Genomic DNA, 20,971 nt, shown 5'->3' on the forward strand with positions numbered 1-20,971 from the left:
ATTGTCTCTCCATCTACTGTTATGAAAACCCACTCCTGCCTTTGCATCAGATAGGTAAAATTGGTAAAAAAAGAAATGCCTTTTGTTCCTAACCTAAAATAAAGTAAATTCACATCCATAATGAAAGCTCTTCCAGAACGAGAAATTTCCAAGTCCACAAATCTAATAGGCCAAGACAATGCTAGGGCTAGCTGAAACATGACATTACAGAAGGAAAAGAACAGCTAAGAAAGATCACCAAATGTCATTGTTAATTTTATTCCATGTGTTGAGACAGAGTTGGAAACTGAAAAAAGAACATGAACAAATTTGAGTCTCACATTTGTCTCAGGACAAGAACTTTCAAATAACTTCCCATCAATAGCTGTGAAAAACATTAAAGCATCCACATCTGAGCAATTTCTAGATGCCTGTCACAGACAACAGAACCAGTGTCATAGTCATGGGAAACCAAAAAGGGTAGAAAACTACTGAATTTAAACAGAAAAAAAGAAAAGAACATGACAATTAATTCAACCAGGCGAACAAATTCAAAGTTACTCATTATAAACTTTTTTTACCAAAAAAAAAAAAAAAACCACTATTCAAAAGTATCAAATGCAAGTAATTGAATTAATTAGACAACACCATCTTAATTTCCTTTTTCCTTGCAGAAAATACCCGATTGGGTCAGGGGAACGTCTTTTAAAAGATTACGTGGTATGATATGGTGGGTGGGCACCTCAATTGACAGCTACCTGCAGAAAAGTTGTGGTACAAGATGACAGGCTTGAGAGAGAGAGAGAGTGCAGTCTTTTCTTAATGGCTTCCATGAACTAGCCAAATAAAACAATCCTTTAATGAGTGTAATGATTCATTAGTGTGGACTTTGGATCATTCGGTTAAATGTACACATAACACAAGTTTGTGAGCCTCCATGCACTTGGAAATGATGAGTCATGACTGACGTATGTGCTATTATGAAACAGAAAACATTGGGCATCAATCAAACTTCAGATATTCAATCTCAAATATTCAATTGCTTTCTGCTGTTTAACAGAAAAAATAACAGTTCTTGTAGAAAAGCTCAGAGATGTGGCACGAATAAATTGTAACAGCTTAGCACAACAAGATTCTAATACACTAAACATCCATCAGTGGCCTAACTCGTGATATTATACATCAAAGGCGCATTAAAACTAAGAGCCACTTAGGTTCTCACTTCAAACTTTTTTATCCATTCATTGAGTATTTTACCAGACAATTTTCAGAAATAATTGATCCTCAAACATTGAAATTTCTGAAGGTTTATTGTCAATTTTTTTTTTAATAGGTAAACAGAAAACTTTTACTAAAGGGGAAAAAAGATAAAAGAGAATAACAAAGATGTTCATGATGATGAACAACAACACAACACAACACAACAGCAACACAACAGCAACAAAACAGCAACACAGCACAACACTACACAGCACAGCACAACACTACACAACACACCACAACACAACAGCAAGAGAGAAGTCAGGAAACTAAGCTAAGAGAAGGCATAAACTCAGAGAGAGAAGAACACTCAGTGAAACCGCAGCAACGAGACCACTCCATTAGACTGAGTTGGCATAAAATCTTTAACTCCTCCAATGTTTTCTCTTTATCTTCAAAAGATCGACGATTTCACTCCAACCACACAGTCCATATTAAGCACCCTAGAACCAAGTTCCAAATTTCCGAAATGACTTTCTGGAAATTGTCTTGTGAAGATTTAGAACTATTTGTCTCTAAGCTCAAAAATATCTTGAGTTAATCAGGAATATTTCTAAAGTCCTTTTCTAAGAAATTCATCCACAAAATTTTATAAATTTTTAATCATTTACTAAGAATGGGTTTCTGAAAATCTTCTTAAAATGGAACCACACACAACCTAAGATTCCCTGATATATTCCACTTGTCCTTTCTTGGTGAGATCTTTTATCTGGTAAAAGGGGCTATATATTGTTTAATTCAGGTTTTTACCTATAAAAAAAAAGGGGGCTATAAGCATGATTTGAATAACCTCTATAGAATCTAGTATCTTGCCAGTTGCAATCTTGAATACAATTTTTTTTTTTTTTAATTTGATAAGTCTCGAATTCAAATGTATCAATTTTCTCCACTCCTATCAAATTGTCATTATGGTATTTTAGTTTAGTGGGTTTTCTTCCAAACAGCAATAAACAACACTTTGGGGGAAGCCTTTCACCACCACACCCTCCATGTAAACTAACACCAGCTACTTAGTATTAGTATGGCAAAACAAGTGCCTTTATTTCTCCAATGTTACACCAGCATGGCATTACTTAGATTTTTGTAATGATAGATAAAGGAAGAAAGCCCCGTGTCATTTGCAAGAGAGGACAGGTGCTTCTCATTGAAGAGTTTGACATACTTATTACACAACACTCCATCATTGCCACTATGAATAATAATAGAAATCAAGATAACATATCCAAAAGTCACTTCCATTGTATTTCACGAAGCCCAGGCCATATAAGCCATAACATCTATCAACTCGCATGATTTAGAAATGGCCACTCTATGACCTTAAGAGTGTATTTGGAGAAGGTATTGAATAATACACAGAATTTTGAAAATAAAGGAATTCTTAATCCTGCATTCCAAAACTCCACCATCAGGCTTGGGTTCCCCCCCACCCCCTCTCTTATATTGGTAAGTTATATACGGACTTAAATGAGTCTTGAACCTATGGCCTCACCTTCCACTTTGGCTCCAGGGGCATGCTAGGTACTCTACATCTATTGTTTTACCTTCAAGGTAATCTGACATTTAAAAAAAAAAAAAAAAAAAAAACTGTGTGTGTATTCCAACCATCCTTCCCCTATCCTCTCTCCCATCTCCCTCCATTCCAAACATATACCCAAATATCAAACCCTTCCAACCACATAAAATCATATCCACCTCATTCCTCTCTCTCTCTCTCTATCTTTGAAAGAAACTTAACACTCTAATTCCTATTTTGATCTTTGTGAAAACAAAGAGTAGGGCAAACAGAGAAATAAAGAAAGGAGATTGAATATTGAGAAGGGCAATTCATGGGTAATGTAGAGAACTAGATTGATCCATAAGCGAGCATGGGAAAATTCATGGATGCCTTTCACCAAGGCACAAAGAGCAGATGAATGACTACAACCATGGGGATGATTGAACATCATGATTGCCCCAGCTTGATAATCTGCAAGAACATGGCCTTAGTCTTCAACTGGCAACAAGTAAATATGGAGAAAATGGTTACAACACTTCTTTCAGGAGTAAGGCTTCTCAATACCTGCTCCTATCCCACTATCGTGTGATAACAAAGCTGCTTTACACATCACTTCCAATCCTGTGTTCCATGAAGGGAGCAAGCATATTGAAGTAAATTGTGACTTTGTACAAGGCAAGTTTCTAAGTGGAGAAATCACTACACCATTTGTGAATTTTGAACATTAACTTGCCAATATTTTTACAGAGTCATTGTTTAGGAGTCAGTTAGAGTCTATTTGTACCAAGCAGGGCTTAGATGATATGAATGCTGCTCCTTGGGGGTGAGTGTTATAAAGATATTGCACTATGACTCATTGATAGATAGCTATTATGCTATGACTTTTTGATAGATAGCTATTACACTATGACTTGTACCACTGTATTGTACTTTTCTAGAAGAGCCTAGAATATCATAATGGTGAGGTGTCACTGATGAGGTATCCCCCACCTCATTATCAAGAATATTCTCTATTTCTTGTAAGGAACTCTCCTATGTATACTGATTATGGTGGCTGAGGGCTGTATCAGAAATTTTCATATTCTCTCTCTTATTTCTCCATGAACTCATATTTTTTTAAGGACAATTTAAAAATTGCAAACAATTTCACATGCTGTTCCAAGAATTTACCCTTTGATTACAGCAGACACCTCAGTACCTAATCTTTGACAGGTCTTTTCACGGTATTTTAGCTCATCTTCTTGTTAACTTCCAGCTACATTTTCAATCTGTATGATGTTTCACCTAACTACTGCACTTTTTCATCTTCATTGAACATGGTTAAGCCACCTTATTTGATTTCTCCTTATATCCAATTTTATTTGTCACTATTGACTCGGTATCATACAATTATATGTGAACCAACACACATCAATGAGAAGCAGAACATGATGACAATGTCTAAGTATAATACTCTTTTTTTCTTTTTTTTTGGGATAAGTAATGTCTAACTATTATACTTAACACTCAACAATGTGTATCCCACGTAAATGACATACATGCATACTATTTATCTTTTCTGTTTTTGGGGTTTATTGGTAATGCCTAAGAGTCTCATTGATCTATTATATGGATGGAGGAACCTGTTTGGTAATCATTACTCCTTTTGTTTGGAATCAAGCCCCTTTATGCTTGCAATGGACACTGTGGAGAGAGAGAGGAACAACTGTACTTTTGAAGACATGGAAATATCAGTTGTTCAACTAAAGCTGTCTTCTACAAGATACTGTTTGAAAGGTCCCATGTTTTGGGCTCTAGTGACAATCATTCTCTTTCTTTCCGATTGTACCTGTCACTCTTTGCGATTCTTTAGGACTACATCATGTATACATCCTGTGTACGTGAGGAAGTGCTTCTCAATCAATATATTTTTTTTGTTGATAAGTAATTCTTGATCAATGAAATTTATTACTTTATAAAAAAATTGTAAATTTAGGGGGAATTCCCATGTACAACTACATGCAACTTGCAGCATACACAAACTCACTCAACTCAAACTTAGCATGGCAGTCCACATAAACTGCACAATGAAGTCTCTTACATCATGTGATAAAATAGCAGGTAGCCTAGGTCATAAAAAAAAGAAAATGCTTCTGTCAATCAAATTTCCTATTTAAATGTGAACGTACTTCCAGAAAGAGGTTGAGTCAAGCTTTTAATCCATGGACAAAGGGCTAGAAAGCAGGGGCTGAACCATGAATTGAAGAAGAATCAAAAGCTAATTTTTCTTAAGACCATTCAATAGGTCAAGGAAAAAAAAAAAAAAAAAATCCATGTGCATCTAAAACAAACTTATCATATGCAATTATGCACTCAGGCAGCTAAATGACCCTCTCTCAGCTGGCAACAATCCATGGCGAGGAACCTCACAGTGATTATAGCCAATGAGCTCTAGCACAACTAGCACCTCCTCCTCTTATAAGTGTTAGGTGGATGGTGAAGTCTTGGGTTCAAGACCCATCAGGTGTGTAAATTCCCAATCATAAAAAAATTATATCCATACCTCTCCCCTGAGTTACCCCTCAACTTCCAACAGTCAAAACTCAGAAACGCTCTCTTTTTTTCCCCCTATTTTACTTGCTTCAATCAAGACCTGCATTGCCAATGATTGTAAACCATCCCTAAATCTAATATCTCTGATCAAAATCTTTGAAAATCAGCTAGTGATAGTATCAGAAGTTCAGTACTTGCGACTCTCTTAAACTTTGTATTTATAAGACTGCTCCCACCACTTGACCACCAACTATCCAAACCAGTAGGCAGTGACCTCTATTGGATCCCTATCCAAAGCAACAATCTTGATGGGAACAAATTCACAGCCTCTAACTTAGTTTTGACTTTTGACACACAAAGCCCAAACCAAGCAAAAACTATCATAAAAAATAAAGAACCAACTACCATAATCCTCAAAATCTTCAAAATCAAAATCAAAATCTCTACAAATCATTTCCCCACAAAATAACAACACAATCCAACAATAACCCATCAGCTCAAACCCCCAAAACTCCATAGATCAACCAAAAATGCATCAATCAAAAAACCCCACAAACAAAAAAAATCCTAAATTTCCACAAAAAAATCCTAGATCATAAATAACCCCCCAAAAAAAAAACACCCAGAACAAACCCATCATCAATCAAAGAAAGAAAAAACAAATAAATAACATAATTCGGGATTCAGAATCACTAACCCAAATGGGATTTGTGGGCGTGAGTCAACTCTAAGAAGCATTGGCAGTGTTGGGAATGAGAGGAATGGGGCTCTTCTTGCCGCTCTTCAAGTTGGCCTCTTGTTCACGGATCTTCTGCATCTTGATCATTCGCTCCATGACGAGCTCGTACTCGCACTTCTCATAGATGTGGCGCTCAGTCTCGCACTTCCATGGGAGGTACAACTCGGCTTGCCTGCACTTGTTGAGAGGAATCAGCAAGTGGGCACACTGGTCTCTGTAGGGAATGGGGACCTTAGCCTCCACCATCTCAGCCTGCGTTGCTATCATCTTCTTCGATGACCCCTCCACTTCCATGGCTCTGCGGGTTTGCTTTTGGAATTCGGAGCTTTTCTTCTCACTGTGCTTTGGGGGCAAAATTTGCCAAATGGTATATTTTTGCAAAAAAATTAGGTGCGTGGCATGAGTTCAAAGTTAATTAGTTAGTTAGACTGTTTTTGAAAATCGATTTTGCCAAACTCGATTTTCAAAAACAGTCAGTATGAGTGTATCCGGTCCTCTGCTCCACTGGTGGCTTTGTTAGTGTTTGGTGCTGTAATTGTAATGGGTCTTTAGGAACGTGCACTTGCAAACTAGCATTTGGGCTTTTGGTACTCAGGTTCCCAAGTGTTAATTTGGGAAAGATCCAATTGAATCTACAGGTTGCTTCTTACCAAAATGGTAAAAATCCCAATTTACCACATTTCACTTCCTTTTTCTTTTTCTTTTTTATCAATGGATTTTTACCGTAATTTTTTCTCATTTATTAGGTGACTACTCAATAAAGTGATGGGTGATGGATAATTACTTTTATATAAATCTATTACATTTTTTCATTTATTTAGAGACGATCACTCTTTTGAGTGGTAGTTAGATGAAGATCCTATAGAGATAAATGAGAGTTTCTTGGATCGATCAAGAACGGTAAGATTCTATTTTATTGTAGAAAAAAAAAAATAATGAAAAATCAACAATATTAATAATACATATAAAAAAACCATAAGAAAAAAAAAGTAAATGTAACATAAATTATTCATAAAAGGTACTAAACTATTAATTACTTAATACCAAATCACCCATACATAAATAAATAACAAACTTCAAATTTAAAACTTAAAAGTTTCAAGTTCGAACACCATAGTCCATAAATATATATTGCTTGTGGAATGTGAGGGGGCTAGGGTCAAGGTTCAAGTCTCTAGAAAGGAACTCCACACACATATACACAAAAATTAGGCTAGAGTAGAATTTTATCTTATATATATATAAAAAAAAAAAAAATTGAACACCAAAAATATACATAATGTTCCAACTTAACAAATCTATCATTAACTACAACTACTACGACAAAAACAAAACAAAAAAAAAAAACAAAATCATCCAAATTCCAAAGTTACAAAGATTTTACAAATGTTTCAATTGTATCAAGATAATAAGAAATACCAAACCTTTCAAAACTCATTACAACTTGATTAATAGAGCTTAACAATCCTAATCTCACCATTGAGAGACATAATTACAAATAATTATAATAACTTTAATGGATGTCGATTCAATTGCTTATATGAATGATTCTACACCAATCCAAATTGATTATATGGAATAGGATCTTAAGGATTTTATAGAGCAGGTTCTTAGGATCTTACATTCCATCATCCAGAATTGTGATCCCATTCCTTATTGAAGCGGGTTATGTAGGATCTTAACGTCTCGTCCTCTCTCTGCCCGATGCTCATTAAGCATGTCGTGGATTTCTTGTACCTGTGTCCCCCTATAAAATGTAAGGTGAACTGAGCGCTCAACTCTTTGAAAGTGCTGATGGAGTTCGACGTCAGCCGACTGAACCATATTCTCGCGGGACCCTTCAGCATTGTAGGGAAGGCCCTGCACATGATTTCGTCCGGTACCCCTTGTAGGTGCATCAAGGTCTTGAAGGTCTCCAGGTGATCTAGGGGATCCTTGACTCCATCGTAACTTTCTATTTGTGGCATCCGAAACTTATGTGGTAGGTGAAAGGAATTGATGAGGGCGGTGAATGGAGAGTCGGTCTGGTTCACTAGGTCGTCAAGATCGTTAGACACTCGTCCCTCAAGGGCGTTCATCATGACCTCCATCTATTCCTTCATTGTCTGCATCTCTGCGAAAATAGGTGGTGGAGTCATGTCCATGAGGGATGAGAGGCTCGCGTTTTGCCGTTCTGGCATGCTTGGGGCATTGCTGCCTTCAGGCCCTTCTCGATCTCTTTGCATGGCGCTGGTACCTTCCTGATCCTCCATCTGGTTGTTGGGTGCTGTGTTTTTCTGACGCAACTATTCTTCTAGGTAGTGATTTTGTTTGGTGAGGTGTTCCACGACCGCGGTGAGAGTTCAAACCTGTCTCTCGAGTGCGATTGTGGGTGGTTCCTCTCCTTGGATGTCGTTGGTGGTTGCCATCGAGCGAGTGAGCACCATGCAACCCTTCTGTCTCAGGGATGAAGCAACGTTTGATCAGTTCAAAGTTCTCACAGACGGCGCCAACTGATGAAGTCTAAAAATCACCAATGAATTACACGTCGCTCAAACGCTCCAAAAATCACCTGCACAGTAAGGAAGAAGAAAAACCTACTGAGAGCACCGATGTGGTGCCAGCCAAATGCCCTCCGAAGGTCAAGTTAGAACCTTTTACAACTCCAGAGTGCTAGAGAGGGTCAATTATGCTACCTTGATTTGTGAGGGCATTAGGGCTTTTATAGTAGTCGAAAGTTGACCTCTTTTACTTGATTCGAAGTCCTTTCCTTGTAGAAATCATCTTTAAGAGTCCAAAACTGGTGACAAGTCTTTTCCTTATAGAGAAGATCTTCATCAATGTAATCTCTGGAATCCTCTTTGCATTAGGATTCTATTTAAGATTTCCTGATAATGGGCCACAAGTATTCCCATCAAGAGGTCCCAGCAGGCCCATGGCCAATCAGTCTGTTTCTTTCTCATCCATCCACTCCGAATCCATCTTCAACAAGTCTTGCACCTATCAGGCTCGTCTACCTTTCGGCCCATAAACAATAATCAGCCCGTTCCGTTATACTAGGTATCGTGATCGTACATTTTCCCCTTTCAGTGTAGGATCAACANCAATTCTACCTTTAGAATTGTACTGTAGCACAATTCTAAATATTTTTGCAATAGTTCCTTTTGACATTTCCTAATGCAGGGGTTATTTGGTGCATTTATGCTAAAATGCTCTTAGATATGGCATTAGCATCTCCTGATGCTGATGCTCTTATAATAATGGTAGTGATTTGTAATGTGGAAGATATTGGGTCGCGTCTCTATTATCAAAGTCTTGAGATTTCAAGCATTAGCTTCTTCTTCTTTCTTTCTTTCTTTCTTTTTTGCGTGTGGGTGCGCATGCAAAAGATAAGGGACCAAATAAGGTTTTGTCTTGCAATATTGTCTAAAATTGATATTTAGAAACTTATTATATTTTGGGATAAGAAAAAGACAATAGTTGGTTTTCAAATCAAAATATATATTTTGAAAGTGATAATTGACTTTAAAAAAATTGACGTAACCATACCCTCCCCACCATCCATCAGCCCAACTTTGATGTTGGTGTTGGATGGCATGTGTAGATACCAATTTGAGACCAACTTGTGGCGAAAAAATAATTATCTTATGCATTTAATATATGCATAATCTCTCTCTCAGCTTACGGGATTCATAGTTATGTGAAATCTACACATTATGAGTAGGATGATATGTATGTGTGTGCACACGCCGAATGTAGGAAAATATGCAGTCGCAAGGAGAACGGTGAAGTCCACCAATAATAAATTTTTTTAGTAGGTGTAATTTGTCTAATTAATTTTATTACAGCCTTTGGGTTAAGAAGGTTTAAGGCATCCCATCCAAAATTAGTTAATAAAAAAAATATCTATAAATCATAGACATCAATTTGAAGATTCTTTTTTGCACAAGGAAGGTGTGAGGCACCCTATGATATAAATTAAAAAAAATGGTTATCATATTTTGATTCATGCAATATATAATTTCATATTAATTTGATTATTATTATTTTTATTTTTGTTATTTTGATCAGTTTGTTTAATTATTTTTATTTTCTTATAGAAGTGGTGAATATACATTCAAAATTGTATATACTTCTTAAGATTATTTTTTGGCCAATATTGATGATTTTCAAAAGATTAATTTTTTTATTTAACATATTTTGAGTAAATATGTCGTGTATTGTCAGATGTCATTTTGTTTAGATATTTCTTAATGTTTTTTATTTTTACTTTTTCAATATAAGATGTGAAACTTATTTGAAAATTTTCTAAACTTTTTGGATAAATCTTCAATAAATATTTTTAATTATTATAAATATATCAATCAAAAGTCAAATGCTTATCTCTTTTGTTTTTTTTAGAAAATTATATTTTATACCCAATAATTTATAGGGTATAACAAATTAAACCATGTAGTTTAGTAACAAATTAATGAATTATACTTCGAAGTTTCAAAAAGTAACAAATTGAACCTCGCCTTATTTATGTGGATTTTATTTGGAATTTAATCTATACTATTGTGGGGGCTGAGGACCAAGGAAAAGGTTGTAGAACTAAAGAGTGGATATTGGGGCATTACATGTCCAAAGAGGGAGGTTACTCGAGGATAAGAGGAGAAGAGGCAAAAGGTTCCTAGGAGCTTCAGGTGGGAAGGATTGGCTGAAGAAAGAGAATCATGAGGAGTAAGGGAAGTTTCCAACAAGAAGTAGCCTGTTGCCTGCGCATTAAATGGTGGGCAACAGCTTTATCAGCTACATTGATGAGGAAGTGACCTGAACAATGTAATTCATAACTAAGCAACTCCTTCTACCACCTTCCTCAGATGTTTAAAGGGACTAGTGTCGCTAGAAGAAATTTGTTCGGTAAAGATGGAGGGTTAGGATGTGAAGTGGAGGGAGTATATAAGAAAAAGATGGTTCTCATAGAAGGGGATTGGACACAAATATCAAAAGTGAGAGTAACAAGAAGAATATTGAGAGAAGAGAGTGAGCAGTGGATATTTCTGTGTATCTTGGCTTCCTCGGGCAGTCTTGTACTTAGATATTTGCTCACATATTCTATAATATAACGCCTTTTTTTTTTTTCATATTTCCATCCTTGGGCTAGGCCCTCTCTTGTTGTTTAATTCTCTCTCTTACAAATCTATTGATTTGGGCCATGGTTGAACTGTATAAACCCACTATTCTAAGTGAGCCTAGGCTACCAAAATTTTTTTGGTCCTTACAACTATCTATAAGAGGATTTCTCTCTTTGAACTGGATTTTTTTGTAGTTTAAAAATACTCTCATTAATGAAAGGTAACTTCTCTTAAAAGTAGAGCTATAAATGTCAAATAACAAATTTCATTTTGAATTCAAAAAGAGAACTCCTAAAATTTAGGATTTTTTTTTCCTTCACATTCATTTTTTATTCCCTAAAATTTAGCTTTTTTAATTCCTTTTTCATCCTACTAAAAGTAAAATACCCTTAATTTAAAAAAAAAAAAAAAAAAAAAAAAAAAAAACTAAGAGAACTCCTAAAATTTACCATTATTTCCATTCACATTCATCTTATTTTTCCTACCCAAACTTTTCACTATTTCACTACACCACTTTCAAACACATGTTCAAAAAAAAAAAAAATTACAGTTACTTTTTATCTTTAAAGTTTATCAGTTTTATTTGTTTGAAAAAAATATATATATATATATATTTTTTTTTCAAATTATAATACATGTAAATTATTAACCTTTACCCAAATACATAAAAAAGGCCTCTTGTTTAATTTATTACTTCTTAAGACTCTAAGGTTTGATTTGTTATTTTTAAATCTATGGGTTTAATTTGTTATACCCCTAAATTGTTGGGTTTAAAATGATTTTTTGCCCTTTTTTTTTTTTGGAAAATTTTAAAGAGGCTAGCCCCTTGTACAAATCCAAATTCTCCCCTCACAGAAAGTCAAGAAATACCAATTGAGGCAAGTGGCAGGTGGTAATTGAGCAACTCCATCAAGGGAAGATGTAATTTATCACTTTTTGGGACTCATTTTTTTTCATAGGAATTGCAACGTTCTTGCGGTCTTGCCCATTTGCTTGTTACCTGGGTTTCTTGTAATGCTATCTGGAGGCCTTTAACAATTTCATCCTACTCTTCTTGGGTCATCTTAGAGGATGTAGATTGTCTGGACTAACTTTTGTTTTTACCATTCATTTTGAATAATAATACGTAATCATTCAAAAAATAAAGAAAGGAAAAAAAAAAAAAAAAAATGGTAGGTGGTATGTATAGTTGTCAAAATCCTAATCTTGGATCTCAGAATCTTAATATCCTACAATCCTACCCCATAAAAACAATCCAAATTGGTGTTGAATCTTTTATGGTGTATGATGAAGTCTAAAAAATCACCAATGAATTATACGTCGCTCACACGCTCCAAAAATCACCTGCACAGTAAGGAAGAAGAAAAAACTACTGAGAGCACCGATGTGGTGCCAGCCAAATGCCCTCCGAAGGTCAAGTTAGAACCTTTTACAACTCCAGAGTGCTAGAGAGGGTCAATTATGCGTACCTTGATTTGTAGGGCATTAGGGCTTTTATAGTAGTCGAAAGTTGACCTCTTTTACTTGGAGTCGAAGTCCTTTCCTTGTAGAAATCATCTTTAAGAGTCCAAAACGTGGTGGACAAGTCTTTTCCTTATAGAGAAGATCTTCATCAATGTAATCTCTGGAATCCTCTTTGCATTAGGATTCTATTTAAGATTTCCTGATAATGGGCCACAAGTATTCCCATCAAGAGGTCCCAGACGCCTGTCAGAGAGTACTCCGTTCACTCCTGTACCCGTCGTCTGCGATCTCCTTTGTTCATTCTGTAATTTCGATAAGTACTCTTTTATCCGTCCTCTTTTTAATTTTATTTACTTTTTAATATTATATATATTTTTTAGACTTTATGCCCCGTCGCTCTTTCCAAACCCGTCAGTGTCTTAGGTTTTGTCATTACATGTAGGCCATGTCTAGTGCATCAAGTAACCAGTCAGTCGTCCGTGACGGGGCGGACTACGAAGAGATATACCCGCCAGGTCCCAAAGACCAAGACGATCTGAGCGAGAGTAGTCCATCTTCATCCTCCCCGTCCTCAACAAATGAGGATATGGAGATGATTGAAATAGAGGAGGGTTCAACTGACGACGAAGAGCAAATAATTAGATCCCTCGTAGGAGCTGATGGACTTAGGGAGTCCATCATGCTTCCAGAGTAGACGGTGCATGCCTTTACATCAACCATTAAAGAACCACACTTTAATACTCTTAGGGCCCGTTACCAAATCCCAGATTACATCCCCCTCCGTCTGCCCTACAAGTCAGAAAAATGCTATTATGAAGGAGTGGACGGCGTCGGGGTGTATGAACAAATGCTCAAGGCAGGCCTCAGGTTCCCTCTAAATTCTCTTCATCGCGAACTCCTTAAATACCTAGGTTTATCCATCAGCCAGGTATCCCCTAACGCCTGGAGGGTCTTTATAGCAATGGAGGTCCTATACGGAGCTATGTCGGACGGTAGGAGAAGGCTTACGATAAGGGAGTTCCTTCACTGCTACCGTCCAGACAAGATAGATAAATCGAGGGGGATGTATAGCTTCGCTCCTAGGAGCCCCGTCCTAAAAGTGATATATGAAACCCCAGACTCAAACAAAGACTGGAAGAGCCGTTATTTCTTCATCGAGGGAGACGGTTGGATGTGTTATCCAAGGGAAACGGATTACATGCCCGTCGACACAATTTGGGGCATTTTAAACCCATCTGGTATGAACCCGTCGTATATCAACCACTATAAGTTTATTTAATATTTATTGCATTTTTAACGTCCGTCTTCTTTGGCACAATTCGACGGCGTCCACAAATAACTCTCGAGGAGTTCAGCTTCCTTGAGAATTTTTTTGCAAAGACAAAACCTGAGGAACGGACCTGGGCTAAGCTTGTTAATCTCAACACCATTCACTGGTACTGCGATGGGCCCGAGCCAACTCCAGTGGCACTTAAGTACGAGGAGCGCACCCGTCAACGTAAGTCCGTCGTTCCTCCTTGACTTTTTTTTTTTTTTTCACCCATCTCCCACTTCAGAGATAGACGACACTAAAAGGCGAGCAGCTATCAGACTTCAAGCTGCCAAAAACAAAGAAGCTGGAACAGACCCTATGGGGACGGGCTCCAGCAAACAAACACTTAAGAGGAAACAGCCCGTAAAGGGTGACCGTGCACCCAAACAGCCCAAGGTTTCCTGAATCCCGTCGTGTCTTGATGACTAGGGGGACTAAGACGGTCACCCCTGTGAAGCATGGGGCTGGCAAGGGCCTAATGACAGGTCCATCTGGTAGCCAAAAGAAGCCCCCAGTCCTACTCCGCGAGGACTCCAAGTATGCTCTTGAGAGGCTATCGTCCATCATAACCACTGATGACTACGAGGACTTAGCGAACCACTCGACGGAGGTGATGGGAGAGACGGGCCTTTTCAGTATTCACAGGTAACTCATCCGTCGTCATGTGGTCCGTCCTTTCACCGCCCTTTTTTTTGCCTTTGATATTTTAACTTATGTTTTTTTTTTTTTTTTTTAGGCCATAATCATGATGAAAGGCATGATGGGACGGTGTCTCAACCATGAGACGACCCTTGACCGTGTACGTGAGAAGGCCAAGGTGATGGAGGACGAGCTGCTTGAGCTTAAGGCCTGGAAGGTCGTCCAGGAGAAGAAACTTAAGATGGCAAAAAAAATCCTAAATTTTAGGAGTTCTCTTTTTGAATTCAAAATGAAATTTGTTATTTGACATTTATAGCTCTACTTTTAAGAGAAGTTACCCTTCATTAATGAGGGTATTTTTAAACCACAAAAAAATCCAGTTCAAAGAGAGAAATCCTCTTATAGATAGTTGTAAGGACTAAAAAAATTTTGGTAGCCTAGGCTCACTTAGAATAGTGGGTTTATACAGTTCAACCATGGTCCAAATCAATAGATTTGTAAGAGAGAGAATTAAACAACAAGAGAGGGCCTAGCCCAAGGATGGAAATATGGAAAAAAAAAAGGCGTTATATTATAGAATATGTGAGCAAATATCTAAGTACAAGACTGCCCGAGGAAGCTAAGATACACAGAAATATCCACTGCTCACTCTCTTCTCTCAATATTCTTCTGGTTACTCTCACTTTTGATATTTGTGTCCAATCCCCTTCTATGAGAACCATCTTTTTCTTATTTACTCCCTCCACTTCACATCCTAACCCTCCATCTTTACCGAACAAATTTCTTCTAGCGACACTTGTCCCTTTAAACATCTGAGGAAGGTGGTAGAAGGAGTTGCTTAGTTATGAATTACATTGTTCAGGTCACTTCCTCATCAATGTAGCTGATAAAGCTGTTGCCCACTATTTAATGCGCAGGCAACAGGCTACTTCTTGTTGGAAACTTCCCTTACTCCTCATGATTCTCTTTCTTCAGCCAATCCTTCCCACCTGAAGCTCCTAGGAACCTTTTGCCTCTTCTCCTCTTATCCTCGAGTAACCTCCCTCTTTGGACATGTAATGCCCCAATATCCACTCTTTAGTTCTACAACCTTTTCCTTGGTCCTCAGCCCCCACAATAGTATAGATTAAATTCCAAATAAAATCCACATAAATAAGGCGAGGTTCAATTTGTTACTTTTTGAAACTTCGAAGTATAATTCATTAATTTGTTACTAAACTACATGGTTTAATTTGTTATACCCTATAAATTATTGGGTATAAAATATAATTTTCTAAAAAAAACAAAAGAGATAAGCATTTGACTTTTGATTGATATATTTATAATAATTAAAAATATTTATTGAAGATTTATCCAAAAAGTTTAGAAAATTTTCAAATAAGTTTCACATCTTATATTGAAAAAGTAAAAATAAAAAACATTAAGAAATATCTAAACAAAATGACATCTGACAATACACGACATATTTACTCAAAATATGTTAAATAAAAAAAATTAATCTTTTGAAAATCATCAATATTGGCCAAAAAATAATCTTAAGAAGTATATACAATTTTGAATGTATATTCACCACTTCTATAAGAAAATAAAAATAATTAAACAAACTGATCAAAATAACAAAAATAAAAATAATAATAATCAAATTAATATGAAATTATATATTGCATGAATCAAAATATGATAACCATTTTTTTTAATTTATATCATAGGGTGCCTCACACCTTCCTTGTGCAAAAAAGAATCTTCAAATTGATGTCTATGATTTATGGATATTTTTTTTATTAACTAATTTTGGATGGGATGCCTTAAACCTTCTTAACCCAAAGGCTGTAATAAAATTAATTAGACAAATTACACCTACTAAAAAAATTTATTATTGGTGGACTTCACCGTTCTCCTTGCGACTGCATATTTTCCTACATTCGGCGTGTGCACACACATACATATCATCCTACTCATAATGTGTAGATTTCACATAACTATGAATCCCGTAAGCTGAGAGAGAGATTATGCATATATTAAATGCATAAGATAATTATTTTTTCGCCACAAGTTGGTCTCAAATTGGTATCTACACATGCCATCCAACACCAACATCAAAGTTGGGCTGATGGATGGTGGGGAGGGTATGGTTACGTCAATTTTTTTAAAGTCAATTATCACTTTCAAAATATATATTTTGATTTGAAAACCAACTATTGTCTTTTTCTTATCCCAAAATATAATAAGTTTCTAAATATCAATTTTAGACAATATTGCAAGACAAAACCTTATTTGGTCCCTTATCTTTTGCATGCGCACCCACACGCAAAAAAGAAAGAAAGAAAGAAAGAAGAAGAAGCTAATGCTTGAAATCTCAAGACTTTGATAATAGAGACGCGACCCAATATCTTCCACATTACAAATCACTACCATTATTATAAGAGCATCAGCATCAGGAGATGCTAATGCCATATCTAAGAGCATTTTAGCATAAATGCACCAAATAACCCCTGCATTAGGAAATGTCAAAAGGAACTATTGCAAAAATATTTAGAATTGTGCTACAGTACAATTCTAAAGGTAGAATTGTACTGTAGCACAATTCTAAAACTTATAATATTTTTTTATTCCCCATTTTCTGACTTTCTCTTCTCTCTCACTTTGTTTCTCTACTCATTCCTCTCTCCACAACTCTCTCTCATCACATCTCTCTCTCCACAATGGTGTCTCTTTCTCTCATCACATCTCTCTCTCACGGTGGGCTATTCTTGCGTGGGTCGTGGGTCTGGCGTGGAGGTGAGACTGGGAAGTCAGATCGGCGTGGTATGGTGGCGATTTCTAGGTATTTTTGGGTACGTTTTCTGGGTTCATGGGTATATTCTGGAGTGGGTAGCGGGTCCGGCGTGGAGGTGAGACCGGGAAGTCAGATCGGCGTGGTATGGTGGCGATTTCTGGGTATTTTTGGGTACGTTTTTTGGGTTAATGGGTATGCGGCGGCGTGGTATGGTGGTTTGCGGCGGTGTGTTCATGGGTTTCCGGTATGGTTTGCAGCGGTGAGATCGGTTTGTAGCTGGGTTTGTGTAAATTTTGACTTGATTTTTTTTTATGGGTCATCTTTTGGATTCAGAATTTGTTATTGGTTTGATTTGATTTTGGGATGAATTTTTTTTGTGGGTTCATGGTGGTGGAGTTGCGGGTTGTCGTGGCCGTGGCTGTGGTTGTTGATGAGTTGAGGTGCTGATGGGTTGAGGTGCCATGACTGTGGTTTTTGATGGGTTGAGGTGCTAATGGGTTTTTGGTGTCGTGGCTGTGGTTGTTGATGGGTTGATCGGCGGCGTGGGTTTCTGATCGGTGGCTTGAGTTGATCGGTGGCTTGGGTTTTTGGTGCCGTGCCTGTGGTTGTTGATGGCTTGTGTGTTGCTAGAGGTTGAGGGAGAAGCAGAGGAAAAAAAAAAAAAAAAAAAGACCGTTGGAAAGCCCAGGAAATAGGAGGCTGAAAAAAATAGAGGTTGAGGGAGAAGCAGAGGAAAAAAAAAAAAAAAAAAAGACCGTTGGAAAGCCCAGGAAATAGGAGGCTGAAAAAAATTACAGTTGAAAGAAATAATAAAGAAAGTTAAAAAAAATAATATTTTAATAAAAATAGAGTTTTGGGATGTGGAGGTATTGTAAAATTGGATGGTATAATAGAATTGTGGGATTTTAGAATTGTAAAATAGGATAGCATTAGCATTTTCCAATGCTAATGCTCTAAGGAACAGTTCTAAAAGCCTTTTAAAAAATTATGGGGAGTTTCAATTAAAGGCCTATCTCTGATTCTAATCAATTCATACACACAAAATTTTGATAACCATAATGTGGCAACATAATTGTATGGAAGTTTTTTTTTTAAGTCAAAAATATTACTTCGTAAGTTCTCGACCAACTTTCTCATGTGTATCAAGAAAAACTAAAAAAATATGTTTTTCTTTTTAATTGATATGATCGCACAAACTCAGAAGGCAGTAGCTTGTTGAGATTTAGATAAGATATTACTAAAATATAAAGAAAATAAAGAACATCTGCATGGCCTGCCAGCTTAACTATGGTTAGGAAGTAGTTGTATAGAATGAAAAGAGTGTGCAGGAGTAAAAAAATCAACCTTATAAAGCGCACCAGTGAATTAATATTATTATGATATTTAGGGTATACCTAAATCAGCAAATATGATTTAGTATGAGTTTCCCTTAAATAGTACCACCCAATTGCTGACAAACATTCTTGGAATCAAAATGGAGACAGATACTCGAATGCATGATGAAATTCAGAGCTTATCCACAAAGAGGTCAGTCCCGCTGATCATTGCAATGGCCAAAAGATTAGAAATCAAGTCAATAAGTCTTTTTTTATTTTTTTGATAAAGAAGTCCATACATATATTGGAGATAATTCTGCCTACTTTGGAGAAATGAGCCAAATTTCCTCAAAAAGGGAATTGATTTGGCAAGGAATTTTGGAAATTAAGCAGTTAATGGTTTTTCTTAGATCCGATGGGATTTGAATTTTGAACCTGTAGTGTCCGTTTCATAATTTTTGCTCTTCATCATTAAGCTAAAAAACAAATCAGTTAATGGTCTTAATATTTGATACACCGTAGAAATGAATTTTATCACAGAAGGCAGTAGTTAGTTGAATGTCTTAAAGCAGATTCGTTTTTCTTTTTCTTTTTCTTTTCTTTTTCATTTTTTTTTTTTTTTTTTTTTTTCAGCAAGATTTACATTACTGTTTTGTTGTATTACTTATCGAAAAAATAAGAAGGGGTGTTCTATTAAGTACATCTTAGGCTCATCAGTGAATTATCCTGGAAGCGGTTCAGGCAATGACTTCTTTTCTAGGATTTTTGAGGAGGCCGATTGTTGCAACACATCTAACTATGACCCTCTCTCTCTGTCTCTCTGTCTCTCTCATGTAATTTAAGCAACAAAATTGTTAGTCGATCAGAATTGAGTGTAATTGCTAACTTATGTAGTCCTTTCAATGCTTAATTTCTTTTAGGTTGATGGGCAAAGTTGCAGTCATAACTGGTGGTGCAAGAGGGATTGGAGCTGCCACAGCAAAACTGTTAGCACAAAATGGGGCATATGTTGTAATTGCTGACTTACTCGACGAATTGGGGGCTAATCTAGCCAATTCAATTGGAGGCCGCTACATCCACTGTGACGTTTCAAAGGAAGCCGATGTGGAATCAGCTGTCAAGCTAGCACTGACTTGGAAAGGTGGACTAGACATCATGTTCAACAATGCAGGCATTGGTGACGCTGGTGGGAGCATCACTAACCTTGACATGGACCAAGTGAAGTACCTAGTCTCAATTAATGTGTATGGAAATTTACATGGAATGAAATATGCTGCACAAGCCATGATCAAAGGTGGCCGAAAAGGAGGGTGTATCATTTGCACATCAAGCTCAGCAGCTCTTATGGGGGGCCTAGGAGGACATGCCTACACATTGTCAAAAGAGGCAATCCTTGGAATGATGAGAAGTGCTGCTTGTGAGTTGGGGGTGCATGGAATTAGAGTGAATTGTGTTTCGCCACATGGGGTCCCTTCGGAGATGCTTGTAAGTGCATACAGGAAGTTCTTGGGGAGAATGGATGTGAACCTTGAAGAAATTAGTAAGATTATTGGCGAGAGAGCGAGTTTATTGCCTGGGAGATGTGGAAGTACAGAAGATGTGGCTCATGCTGTGCTATATCTGGCTAGTGAAAATGCTGAGTACATAACAGGACACAATCTTGTTCTTGATGGGGGTTATACTTCTGCTAGCAGTAACATGAGTTTCATCTACCAATGTTAATAAAAAGGAAATTACAAATAGAATACCTTAGAAGGACCATATCTATTGGTTCAGGAGTATAACTCAAGTCATAAATCACAATACCTTTCTTTACCACTTCTTATACGGAAAGATACAAGCATGGATTTATCATATGCCATGAACTTAAACTCTCTTCACATACTAATGTTGACCTACCATAACTAAATAGATGGACAAGGACGCAGGCTAAATAATACTATGGTTGTAAAATGTGCCTTCTTAAAATGAAAAGTATGCTCACTATAATTGTAGGTTTTATTTGGTTTCTTCTTGGTGTAAATGAGATTTGAACTCAAATCCCTTATTTGACGATAAGAATTTTACTAGTTAATTTAACTAGAATCCACTTTTCATCCATAGTACCGGTACCAGAAATTATTGAAGACTTTATTATATCAAGAACTATTAAAGTTACTGCAAAGTCTGTAGTATTTTGGACGTATGAGAAGATTAGTTTTAACAGTTATTGTTCATTATTGTGCAATTAGTATTCACATTTGGAAATATCTCTATATTGAAACTAGATCCAACAACAGTGAGATTATTGAGAGAATGATGAATATTTCTTTTGTGCCAACATGGTACAAAAACAAATTACAAAGTACCATGCGTTGTGCAAG

General features: G+C 36.7%; 2 protein-coding genes across 2 annotated transcripts; one reads left to right on the plus strand and one right to left on the minus strand.

The window, feature by feature from the left end:
• Nucleotides 1–232: 232 nt before the first annotated feature.
• On the minus strand, nt 233–6,388 carry LOC112010839 (NADH dehydrogenase [ubiquinone] 1 beta subcomplex subunit 7). The gene is made up of 2 exons (XM_024043212.2): nt 5,964–6,388; nt 233–410 (listed from the first exon to the last, which is right to left on the minus strand). The coding sequence occupies exon 1, from the start codon at nt 6,297–6,299 to the stop codon at nt 5,994–5,996; it is 306 nt and encodes a 101-aa protein (XP_023898980.1). The 5' UTR covers nt 6,300–6,388; the 3' UTR covers nt 233–410; nt 5,964–5,993.
• Nucleotides 6,389–18,691: 12,303 nt separating this feature from the next.
• Nucleotides 18,692–20,641, plus strand: LOC112010835 (short-chain dehydrogenase reductase ATA1). The gene is made up of 2 exons (XM_024043208.2): nt 18,692–18,819; nt 19,529–20,641. The coding sequence occupies exons 1-2, from the start codon at nt 18,767–18,769 to the stop codon at nt 20,328–20,330; spliced, it is 855 nt and encodes a 284-aa protein (XP_023898976.1). The 5' UTR covers nt 18,692–18,766; the 3' UTR covers nt 20,331–20,641.
• Nucleotides 20,642–20,971: the final 330 nt, after the last annotated feature.

Source organism: Quercus suber, unplaced genomic scaffold (genome assembly GCF_002906115.3).
Source record: "Quercus suber isolate HL8 unplaced genomic scaffold, Cork oak 2.0 scaffold_54, whole genome shotgun sequence".
Classification (NCBI taxonomy): domain Eukaryota; kingdom Viridiplantae; phylum Streptophyta; class Magnoliopsida; order Fagales; family Fagaceae; genus Quercus; species Quercus suber.